At 43.1% G+C, this 12,285-nt stretch overlaps 1 protein-coding gene across 2 annotated transcripts in view; it reads right to left on the reverse strand.

The window, feature by feature from the left end:
* Nucleotides 1-6,181, reverse strand: part of PPAN (peter pan homolog) — a 31,416-nt gene extending 25,235 nt beyond the window's left edge. Inside the window, exons 1-3 of one of the 2 annotated variants that reach the window (XM_078783581.1) lie at nt 5,828-6,181; nt 5,356-5,595; nt 2,942-3,043 (exon numbers count right to left, since the gene is read on the reverse strand). In XM_078783581.1, coding sequence (XP_078639707.1) covers nt 2,942-3,043; nt 5,356-5,595; nt 5,828-5,839 — 354 coding nt within the window. In that variant the 5' untranslated portion in view covers nt 5,840-6,181. Of the gene's footprint in view, nt 1-2,941; nt 3,044-5,355; nt 5,641-5,827 lie in introns of both variants that reach the window. The other variant, XM_078783580.1, reaches the window with a different exon arrangement.
* Nucleotides 6,182-12,285: the final 6,104 nt, after the last annotated feature.

The raw sequence follows: 12,285 nt of genomic DNA on the forward strand, positions 1-12,285 counted from the left end.
AGAGGGTGCACACAACCTCGTCTTGAGAGAAAGGTGATGACACAATGATGAATCACTCAAATCTTCGTCTTGGTCTTCAGCTTGTCTTCAAGGTGGTCTTTCTGTCTTCTACCGACTCCTCTCCGGCCTTGCACCCCCAGCTCTCTCTGTGCTCTGTCCCCCAAATATTCCTACAGGTCGCACAATATCTGCCAGCAACCCTCTGATGGTTAAACTGCCGAAATCTCGGCTCTCTGCTCACCTTCACTCTTTCATTCCTCTTTTCTCCCGCATCTGGAACAAACTCCCTCACTCCCTTCAATCCCACTCCTCCCTCCAGGTCTTTAAAACAGCTGTTCACCACCATCTCTTATCTTCCCCCATCCAAAACCTTGATCTTTTCTACCCCCGCTAATTCACCCCAGATCCACCTTGTTTGAAATTCCAACTTCTTTCCTGGAAGTCCTGGCAGTGTCCATATGTTTTATACCTCTCCCACCGCCCCCTTCCCATGCCCCCCCCCCCCAAAGCCCTCGCCCTCTCTCAGATCTCTCGATGTCTCCATGTCTCCATGTCTCTCGGTCCCTGCTCTCAAATGTTGTGTTTGTGTCCTTCCCCCTCTCTCCCCATCTTGTCTACCGCTCCCGATGTTATATGTTTTATGTGTCGGTTTGTCTTTCTGTGTGATTAATGTTCGCTCTTTCACGAGCCTCGATCTTGTATACAAAAAAAAACCAAAAAAAAAAAAAAAAAACCTCCAATGCTCTACTCTTTCGCCATTTATTACACCTTTCAGTGCAGAAACGCCTCTGCGTCTGCGTCATCTGTTCAATCCCTCACAGGCCCTTAAAACCGGTTGGAACCAGTCCAGGGGTACATCCTGTCGGCACTGCAAGTCAGGTGGGCAATAAATCTCAACGAAACCCCGACACTCCGACAGTGTGCCGGAACTGGGATCCAGCGAACAAAATTGGGGTCAATCAAACCCGACACGACTCAATCCACGGGGCCAATCCAAAGATGCCACCAGATATTGGGGCTCTGACATACCAATTGGGCAAGAAAGGAAACTTCTGACTGCTGCGACTCTTCCATAACATCAGGGGAGAAGACTCAATAAAAGAGGGTGCACACAACCTCGTCTTGAGAGAAAGGTGATGACACAATGATGAATCACTCAAATCTTCGTCTTGGTCTTCAGCTCGTCTTCAAGTCCTGTCTTGTGTCTTGACACCCCAACCTAAAAGTCTCGTCATCTTTCCTGGGATGCACAGTGGGACACGGTGACTCAGAGACACACTGAGCTGGGCCAGCACTCGGGCAAGGAGGACCAAAACCAAGAGAGTCAAAGCTATTGGGGGCTTCAGTTAAGCTGAGCGGGTGCAAGGTGTAATGGGGCACGACCGGTAACTATAATCTTCTCTTTCTCTCACTTCTATATCTCTCACTTAGCCTGGTGTTGGCTTAGCAGTTAGGGTGCCGGCTTGGGATCCTAGGATCCTGGGTTTGAATCCCGGTCGATCACTGAATTAACACCAGGTGGGTTGACTCAGCCTGTCACCCTTTCGAGGTCGGCAAATTGAGTAACAGTTCACTGGTAATTCCCTGTGTGTCGCAAGAGGTGACTAACAGGGTTGGCGGCAGGAAGGGCATCCGACCATAAACATTGCTTTAAAAAGGGGACCATGGTGCCAGAAAAAGGCCAACCCCTGCTCTGCGGCGGAAAAATGGCCTCCAAAGGTGGTTCTATATCTCTCACTTCCTTGTCTCAGATGATTGATGGGTGCCCTAAATAAAGTGCAAGTGACTGCTTAAGGAATCCGAGGACAGGTATACATGCATATGGGAATAATTGGGAATGTTATGGCCTGTACATATCTGATGATCGTTGTAAACACATGCTTCTGTAAATACGTGCAAAGTATCAATCAATACATGGTTAAAAACAGCTGCCCTGCTCCTGCTCAGGTGTTACGAGTCGCCCTCTTCCACCGGCCCATATGCAGGTGATTAGTCACTCAGGTGTGCCCCTCCGCCCATGTTCATCCATTGATATAGCTCTTTCTCTGCCCCCCACCCACACCCAGTATCATTCTCTTCAGGTCTTCCACCAACTACCACCAAGTCCTCCTCTTGCCACATTCACCTCCTACCTCCTCTTTTCAGCACTTAACTGCACCACTTTTCTGGCTTCCACATCCTCCGGCCAACTTTCAGGTGTCCACAGCCACACTCAAAGGCTTACACCTCCCACCATCTGCAGTGCCATACAATCATTCATCAATAGTATCGAGTTCTACTGGATCTCACCTTGCACTCGTGAAAGTGGTGGAATCCAAGGCTCTGAGGATAGCTGTAGTCACGAAGCAGAATGTTTTGACTCGGCCAACTCCTCTGCCATTGAAGACAGGTTTGTAGCCAAGCAGTTTTCACTCACCTCATATCTGGTCTCGCCACACTTACGCACGACCATTCAGCGATTTGCACTCTTGAGCCAGAAATGATTGCATTTACTCAGCCAGCAATCCAAACCTCATTGCAATCCAAACCTCATTGCCCTCCCAAAATATCAACTTCACTGCCACTCCTTTCTCTCCCTCGTCTTTTCCTTCTGACTCTGCAATCACCTCCCAAATTCTGTTCCATCACATTATTTCATCCACTCCGAAATGTAAAGCCATTACAATTTCATGACATCACCTATTATCTTTGTCTTCCCTTTCCATCTCACCTGCACTCCTTCACATTTTCCCTGCTTGTCAGCTTTTCCTGTCTACTCGTGTGCTTTTTTTCCTACTTCCATCCCCGTTTATTCATTCCTTGGCCAATTCTCTGTCCTTCATCTGTCTGTTCCCCTCTGCTCCATTGTTGATGCATCAGCCTCTCACTCCTGCCACCAGCTCTTCCACGAGCCTCGATACTGGTGAAATAGCAAAAACAACAACTTCGTGATGCTACTCACAAGGTTGACACTCCTGTCGGTCTTGCTCAAGATGACAAAGTGACTGACTCCGAGGGGTCCGGCCACATTTACAAAGTCCTTGAGAGAATTCTTCCGCCGGGCCTAGAAATAAATGAAGAAAGAAAGAAATAAAAGCACAATTATTGGCACCGGTGTAAGAGACAGCAGAAATTAGTTCAGTGCATAATCCATAACAAATCTCATTCACATTTTAACAATATTTTGTTCTTGCTGGATATTTCAATGCCATTCATGCTGTTCTGTCTTTTCCACATCTGCAGGGGATTAGTTGAAGGTAGGGATCGAATAGATACTTGGAATGCTTTTTGAGCTCAGTGAGAACATATAATTTAATTCAGGTCTGACAAACAATTCCAGCTTAAATCCATGCTACAAATACACACAACATACCCTGAGATATTGTAGTGTACACAGCGTACAGGGTGTTCCAAGAAGACCCGGACAACTTTTTGCACACCATCAATACACTTGGGTGATTTGGTACTGTTGCACCTCATCCCTTATCCTCATCCCTTGCACCTTTTCCGATATTCACCTTCAGACCTTTCGTCTCCATACATTCCTTCCACTTGTTCATCTTCTCCTTCAGTCCATCCATTGCAGAAAGTATGGATGGACTGAAGGAGAAGATGAACAAGTGGAAGGAATGTATGGAGACAAAAGGTCTGAAGGTGAATATCGGAAAAACAAAGGTGATGGCAAGTGGTAAAGCATGTGGTGAGGTGGAAAGAACTGGGAAGTGTCCGTGTGCTGTGTAGGAAGGGTGTGGGAGTGAACTCAATTCAATGTACAATGTGCGCTGAGTGGGTTCATCAAAAATGTAGTGGTCTGAGAGGGTCATTAACCAGTGTGGCAGCTACATTCAAGTGTAAGGTGTGCAAAGAGGGAGCTGCAGATGGAGGAAATGTTGAGTTGGATCTTGGAGACGGCATGAAGCTGGAAGGTGTGAAAACATTTTGTTACCTAGGAGACATGCTGAATGGAGAAGGTGGATCAGACTCGGCAACGGTTGCTAGAGTGAGATGTGCATGGAAGAAGTTTCGGGAACTGAGTGGCGTGCTAATGAGGAGGAGAGTGTCGTTGAAGCTGAAGGGAAAGGTGTATGCTGCATGTGTGAGAAGTGTTATGATTTATGGGAGCGAGACATGGGTAATGAACGCAGAGCAGCAACGAAGGCTGGAAAGGGTGGAAATGCGAATGGTTCGGTGGATGTGCGGAGTATCGTTGAGAGAGAGGAAGCCAAATGATGAATTGTGAAAGATGATGGGAATAGAGCCTGTGATTGATGCTGTGAAGAGAAACAGTTTGAGATGGTTTGGTCATGTGTTGAGGAAGGATGAAAGTGACTGGTTGAGAAGAGTGATGGAAATGAATGTGGAAGGAAGTAGAGGACGGGGAAGACCGAGAAAGACTTGGCTAAAGATGGTTGAAGAAGAAATGCGGGCAAGGGGGTTAACAAGGGGAGATGCAGAAAATAGGGCAAAATGGAGAACATTGTCATGGGGACCGCAAGGCTAACCCCTGCTCTTGCAGGGAAAATGGCCTTTTAAAATGCCTGTTGTTGTTGCACCTCATCCTTTATAAAGGGAAGTGGAGGAGAACAACAAACTGGTCTCGGTCAAAGTTTAGACATCGTGTGTACGCATAAACTTTCAAAATCTTCATTTCTGCTGTCGAGCACCATGAATATTTGGTTGTACCTTTCATTTCATAAGTATCAAGCCTTATTTAAGACAATTAAATATATTTTGGTAAGATGACACCAAACCAACCTTAAGCCAGCCACCGTAAGCCAACAGGCAACATCAGACCCGTGGGATCTTTAACATCCACCAACTATTGCTGGCAGACAGGACGTCCAGTTCAATGTCCATCCAAGGGACACCACACACAATGATGAATCACCCAGCCCGTGAAACACCAGGATGGCAGTTTATAGCTGGGTCTGGATTCAAACCCAGGCTAGACAGCCGAGAGGTGAGTGTGTGTACCTGTAGGCTACCCTGCCAGCCCTTACCTTAAGATATGAGGCGGTATAAGGCTGGTGTGCATTCAAACCCAGGTTAGACAGGTGAGTGTGTGTACCTGTAGGCTACCCTGCCAGTCCTTACCTTAAGATGTGAGGCGGTATAAGGCTGGTGTGCATTCAAACCCAGGTTAGACAGGTGATTGTGTGTACCTGTAGGCTAACCTGCCAGTCCTTACCTTAAGATGTGAGGCGGTATAAGGCTGGTGTGCATTCAAACCCAGGTTAGACAGGTGAGTGTGTGTACCTGTAGGCTACCCTGCCAGCCCTTACCTTAAGATGTGAGGCGGTATAAGGCTGGTGTGCATTCAAACCCAGGTTAGACAGGTGATTGTGTGTACCTGTAGGCTACCCTGCCAGCCCTTACCTTAAGATGTGAGGCGGTATAAGGCTGCAGGACCCTCCGAAGTTCGTTCATCAAAGACGTCACGCTCTTCCCCACGGCGCCGCGGGAAAATACAAACGAATGAGGGACCGCGCTGTACGCCTCGTCCGCCATAGTGTCCGCACCCTTCACACCTTTCACAGCCTTCACACCTTTCAGTTTCACAGCCTTCACACCTTTCACAGCCTTCACAGCCTTCACAGCCTTCACAGCCTTCACAGCCTTCACAGCCTTCACAGCCTTCACAGCCTTGTGCTCTTTCTTCGTCTGTAACAAGAACGGCATGACAACCGCTCGCTGTCACTGTCAGTTACAGTCCGTCACGGGGCCTACATTTTGAAATAAAAGTTCATCTTTCAAATTATTATACATTTTTAAACAATAAAAACAAAATACGACAATCGTTTCATTTAACATCTGTTGTAAAACCTTTACAACGAATAAATATATGTACCTTGGTCTTCATTCTGCTGGTGAGAAGTAAAATGTTCCTCAAAACCAGCGACAACTGATCACCAAAAGGCGAAGCAGGCCTAACACGTGGATAAACGACTGTACTACAGTGCGCGATTCGAATGACTGCTTGGAGGATTCTTCTTCTTCGTCTGTTCCATATTCTTCTTCCTGCTCTCTTCCGTGACGTTCACGAGGGAAACTGGCGTAATCTTCTTCTTCTTCATAAACTGATAAGCTTTCTCGGGTCTTTCAGAAATAATTATTGGCTTATGATAGACCTCTCCCCCAGTGTGACGAAATAGTTTATTGTGCGCATGAAATTTTCCTCGTTCTTCTTCTTCTTATTCAACATGACTCCAAATGTTGCTTCTCTTCATGTAAAACACCTCTTTCATTCATTTCGTGCTTCATTTGTAGGTGACAGTGATTAATTTTTGTAAATTTTGAAAGGACAGGAGGTTGGACAGGAAGTGAATGCGTGATGTTTGAACACGTCCATTATGCCATGGCAGACTAGTACAGACTTGTACCAATCTGTTTCGGGCCAAACATCACATAACCACATTTTATCACCAAAAGAAAATGCACAAAAATGGTTCAACCATTTTAATAAGATTTTAAAAAGTAACCCAAATATTAACTTGCAAAATGCCAGACATTTTTAGAAAGTGGGATTTTAAAAACCCGACCGGATGGAGATTTAAAGACCAAAAAGGCCATGTCAGATTGCCAGGGGGAAAAACGGACGTATGATAACCATAGCAATCAAAAAGAGATTACTAGTACCGACTGCAAAGCCGCAATGAGCCGGCGAAGCCAAAGCCTCTTGCCACTATTTTACCCATCACCATGGCATCAGTAGGTTAGGTAGTTGGTAGTAGGTAGGTAGGTAGTTGGTAGTAGGTAGGTAGGTAGTTGGTAGTAGGTAGGTAGGTAGTTGGTAGTAGGTAGGTAGGTAGGTGTAGTAGGTACCGTACCTGGTAAGACTTGGTAAAAGAGAAGAGCAGACAGTCCTCCCCAATGGCAATACCTGCATACAATAAATGTCACAAGAAGCTTAAGGAAGTAACTATACGATGTGCTAGCTTAAGGCCTATTTTTAACTGGGCTTAACATACGTTTTCACAGTAAGTGTGTAGTCTTCTAACTTCAGTCGCTGTCAGGCGCCAGGGCTGGTTCTCTGACTCTCCGGGCACGGCAGCTTCCTCCACCAGAAGAAGTTAGCTTGCAGTGATTAATTCGGTGAATTCCGTCTCAACTTCGGATATTTCCGGCCGTGAAAAACTATCCGTATTTCTAAACTAAATATGTAAACCGCTTATACGATATTTCTGGTCGTGAAAAACTATCCCATACGGCCGTGAGATTTCTAAAAAATAATTCTTCGTCAATGTTAGAATATTTGACGCCGTTTTCACCCTCTGAAACGCGTAATAATATTTTTTCAAATGCTCGAATCTCATTGGTTCTGGTGTTTGATGACGATTTTCGTTGAAGATAACGAGGTTGGTCTTGATGTATTTTAATTACTAATTAGAGGTTTCATTAGATTGTGAATCAAAGAACGACGGGTGAAACAAACTCCTATTGAACTTTTTCGCAATTGTTTTATGCAAACTTCCGCATCCGGTCAATGGCGCCCACCATTGAGCGCTTTCATTTTAGAAATATTTTTGCAAATGCTCGACTCTCATTGGGTCCGGTGTTTGGTGACGCGTTTTGTTGAAGATAACCAGGCCCGTGCGGGCCGATGTTGGTCTTAAATTATTTTATTAATACATCGGAGGTGCATAAGATTGTGAATCAAACGACGACGGGTGAAAGAAACTCCTAATGAACGTTTTAAATTTGTTATGCATACTTCCGCCTCCGCAAGATGGCTGCGCCCACTGCGCTTCGGATTCTCGAGCCAAGGCATAATCAGGTTTTCAACATAATACGTACTCGTTTATTGACAACACCAGCTTCGCCGGCTATTCATTTATGAAACAGGTTTTGCTGTATTTAAGATTCATAAACATCAAGGGTGTGTCAGTGTGCGTATTGCGTTACCAAGTTTATTGTAGAGCGCTTCGCTTGTCAATTGGCTTAAACACTCCTTTCGAGACCGTTGATGAGGAACGGCTGGCTTGGCAAGCGATAGCAAGATGTTTGCTAACTCATGAACACCCCCATTGTTCCATAATTCAAACTACAGTGCACACTTTAAACCCAAGTGGCATTTAAATAAATTAGGTGCTATCTGCAATTAAATTATAACAAGAAAGAGCAATGAGAGATTGCAGATCCTCACCAGGACGTATTTTTATCGGTTTTTAAGGCTTTTGTGTTGAATATGGCGACCGATGACGTCATTTTATTTTATTTTTTTCTCCACCAATGTTCCACCAATGAGTACCAGTTTGCTGGGATGAATGATCCCGGTGTGTACCCCGGTTTAGAATAGGTACACCGTATCCATGCACATCGTAAGAAGCGACTAAGGGTTTGCGTCAGGAAGGGCATCCGGCCATAAAAAACATTGCCTCAAACAGGGAACCATGATTGTCATGGGGCCCGGAAGGCTAACCCTCGCTATAGCGGGGAAAATGGCCTTAAAACGATCATTCATTCTCCACCAATCTATCCATATATGATGCTCAATAAATTTCATCTTGATCAGATGAAGTTTTGTACTTGTCGAATTATGACGTCATAATGGAGGCACCTATGACATCCGCATTGACATATGTTATTCCCCATGGAGAGTGCTTTACAATGAGCCATGTCTCAATTTATTCTATGCAGCACTTTTGGAGATAAAGGTGCAAAGTTTTTCGGTTTTTCCAAGATGGCACCCATACCACGTGACCTATATCATAATTATCATTAACAAAGCTGTGGAGAAAGTCATATGAATTCTGTGCGGACAAACAGACAATGAAAGAAACAGACAGACAAATGAAAAATCACTCAGAGCGACACTGAGCAAAAGAGAACAAAGTAGAATGGCACTCGGTAGAGCATCCTTCTGACCTCAAAAATAATTAGTGGTTGAATTCAGTGACCTGATATGTAAATAGTCTTCAAATTTTAAGTTAATCGGATGAAAATTGACAATTTTATAAATTCGGCCTATGTTGACCTTTTGGCTGTTGTTGACCTCAAATATAATTGGTGGTTGAATTCAGTAAGCTGATACGAAAATCATATTCAAATTTTAAGTCGATCGGATGAAAATTGAGGATTTTAGAAATACCGGAAAAAGTGGTTGATCTTTGGCTTGTGTTGACCTTGTGACCTATGTTGATACAAAAAAAATAGTTGGTGGTTAAATTCAGTTCACTGATATGAAAATACTATTCAAATTTCAAAAATTGGATGAAAACTGAGGATTTTAGAAATTTGAAAATGTTGACCTTTTGGCCCATGTTGACCTTTTGAACTATGTTGATCTAAAATATAATTGGTGGTTGAATTCAGTTAGCTGATATGCAAATTTCAAGTCTATCGATGAAAATTAAGGATTTTAGAAATTCGAAGAAAAGTGGCTGACATCTGGCCTATGTTGACCTTCTTTGTGACCTATGTTGACCTCAAAAATAGTTGGTGGTTGAATTCAATTCGCTATGAAAATCCGCTTCAAATTTTAAATCAATTGGATGAAAACTGAGGATTTTAGAAATTTGAAAATGTTATTGACCTTAGGCCTATGTTGACCTTTTGACCGATGTTGATCCAAAATATAATTGGTGGTTGAATTCAGTTAGCTGATATGCAAATCCTATTAAAATTTAAAGTTAATCGGATGAAAATTAAGGATTTTGGAAATTTGAAGAAAAGTGGCTGACATTTGGTCTATGTTGACCTTTTGACCTGAAAAATAAATAGTATTCTGTCGGACCACCAATTCTACCGTTTAGTGAAGTTTTATGAAGATCGGTTTAAAATTGTGACCTGTAGGCAAGTATAAGTGAGCAGACAGACAAACAAATACACAAACACACACACAAGCGGAGTGATCAACATACACTACCCACAATAAGTTAGGGATATTGTGGGAGTGAGTTTATTTTTTTTATAGGGGTTAGGGTTGGGGTATTGAAATCAAGAATGCTGTATTTTTTCACACTCATTAATAACCATAGAATTAGGACCAACAACTTTTTCCAACATAATTAATACACAAAATCAACCACACCGAAGAATCTGCCAATATCCCTAACTTATTGTGAGTAGTGTACTTGTCAATAAAAAAAAAATCATTTTGCCAATTAACAAACAGACAGAGACAGACAAGCTGTCTCAAATGCAATACCCTCTCCTCTAGCGAGGGTAACCAGAGTCTTCATAAAACACAATGCACTGCACAGTCTTGAGAAAATGGACATGGACTTCATGGAACTTGGATATGGTCTTTATTGGAAGAAGAAGAATCTCGAAGTTCCCCAACCTTAAGCGGCGATTTCAATTGGTTGAGATGGCGTACAATTTTGGCCAAGTTGCAAGTACGACTAAACTGAATGTTTTTGGAAGTGCAAACAAGGCGATTTGTGTTATACAGTGTTTAAATATTTAATTCAATGAAATAAAAAGTTAAAGGCAGTAGTACAAAAACACCAAAACAAACCATTCATTGTAGTCGGAAGTTTACATCGTTGATGCACAGTCTTTTCCACCACCTTACTTTGTGCATTAAATTCGTGCCTGTTGTTTGTGTCCTTTATAACGTCCCTAAAACGGTAACTTTTCTGTTTAGAATGATTTTCAATTTTGTTTGACTGCCGGATCGACTGAAGCAATTGGTTTACGTATACCATGCGTACTCGGGACGAGGCTCCTTATAATTTGCCAAATTCAGAGCCAAAATACTGCTAAACTGCAGGTTCGTGTTCGACAGTATTCAAAATGTAACATTCAATTGAAATGAATTAGTTGTTGTGGCATCTAATAATTTATTGTGCACAATGATGGACACGCGGAGAGAATCAAGCACCATTTTATTACATCCAAGAAGGCCCCACTTGAGCGTACGCGCCACGACAGTTCCTCTATGATCGACAGAGTGAACCGATTGCTTAACCACATGGGGTAATGATTGAGGTTCAGAAATACACTAAATTAGGTGAGTGTGTGTGCAAATTTTCAATATATAATTGACTGGCAGGATAGCTTAGACTTTGGAGGTATGCACACTGCCTTTGGCCTGTCCAACCAGGGTTAAAAATCTCGGCCCAACTACAAACTTTCATCCTGGTGTTTTGCATGCAGGGTGGTTGGTGGTGTATCAATGCACAGGAATTCCGGCCATTGCAAGGTTGTGAATCCTCTCTCCTTCTAACTGGCACCTGTACTTGCATCTGCAGTATAAATCCATCTGTCAGCATTGATTGCTGGCAACCTCAACAAAATCCGAATTATTGCCTTAATCGACATGGGGCAGCACATCTGTGGCACAGAACCCCTTACCTACTCGAACCCTCAAGTTGAAATGTATCAGCAGCTGCACTCCGTGCAAGGAATACTGCATCCCAGTGCTGCACATGAAGAATGAACGAACAGAAGAAAAAAAAACAGAATTATTTTGCCCGTACATGTGTCTCGTCTTGTAAATAAACAAACAAGCACGATACTTGTGAAATCCCTAAAACAAAGTTGACCTTAAAAATAATTGGTGGTTGATTTCAAAGACCAAATATGCAAATCCTCTTCAAATTTCAAGTCAGTCGGATGAAAATGGATTATTTTAGAAATGACACCTAAGTTGTTGACCTTTTGGCCTATGTTGACCTCAAAAAATATTTAGTCAAACAATAACGGACGTACAGACACCGGGACACACTCTGAGGTTATTTGAGAAATAACCTGAGTTAAAATATTGATTATATTTGCATTTATAACACTCGAGTCCGTGTCTGCCACACTTTTCTCATCCCCACTCCTCCCCCAGGTAAAATGTGATTGAGAGCCGAACTGATTTATTTGATGTGGTGGTGGTGGTGTTGCAGCACCGGGTATTATGGGGGAAATGGCCTCCTCCAACACCAAAGTTCCTTGGTAAAATTTATTGGTCACCTATCAATGTGGTCACAAACTACACTGTGACCAACGGGCACTATCAAGTTTTTGTATTTGTGTGCAGCAGAATTGAGTATTTACTTCATTCAATGCAAAGTCGGCACTTCAGTATTTCCCGTGGAGTTCAAAAGTTGGGAACTGTGATGGGAAAATTCAACAATGGATGCTATTTGAATATTTTCCAACATAGACAGACACTCCTGGTGGCCTCTAAAGGTGGTTTTTATTTATTTATAGACAGACACTCCTGCCTAGCGGACATCTGAACAGAGTAAGGCGCTTGCAAACTTCACATCAGAATAGCACCTCAATTCCCTATAATCGCAGCATGGTTTTCTGATGGGGAAAATACGGAAACCTCCATATGGGTCATCACAAGAATACGGATTTCCGTCATAT

Source organism: Myxine glutinosa, chromosome 8 (assembly GCF_964187855.1).
Source record: "Myxine glutinosa chromosome 8, kmMyxGlut1.1, whole genome shotgun sequence".
NCBI classification, from domain to species: domain Eukaryota; kingdom Metazoa; phylum Chordata; class Myxini; order Myxiniformes; family Myxinidae; genus Myxine; species Myxine glutinosa.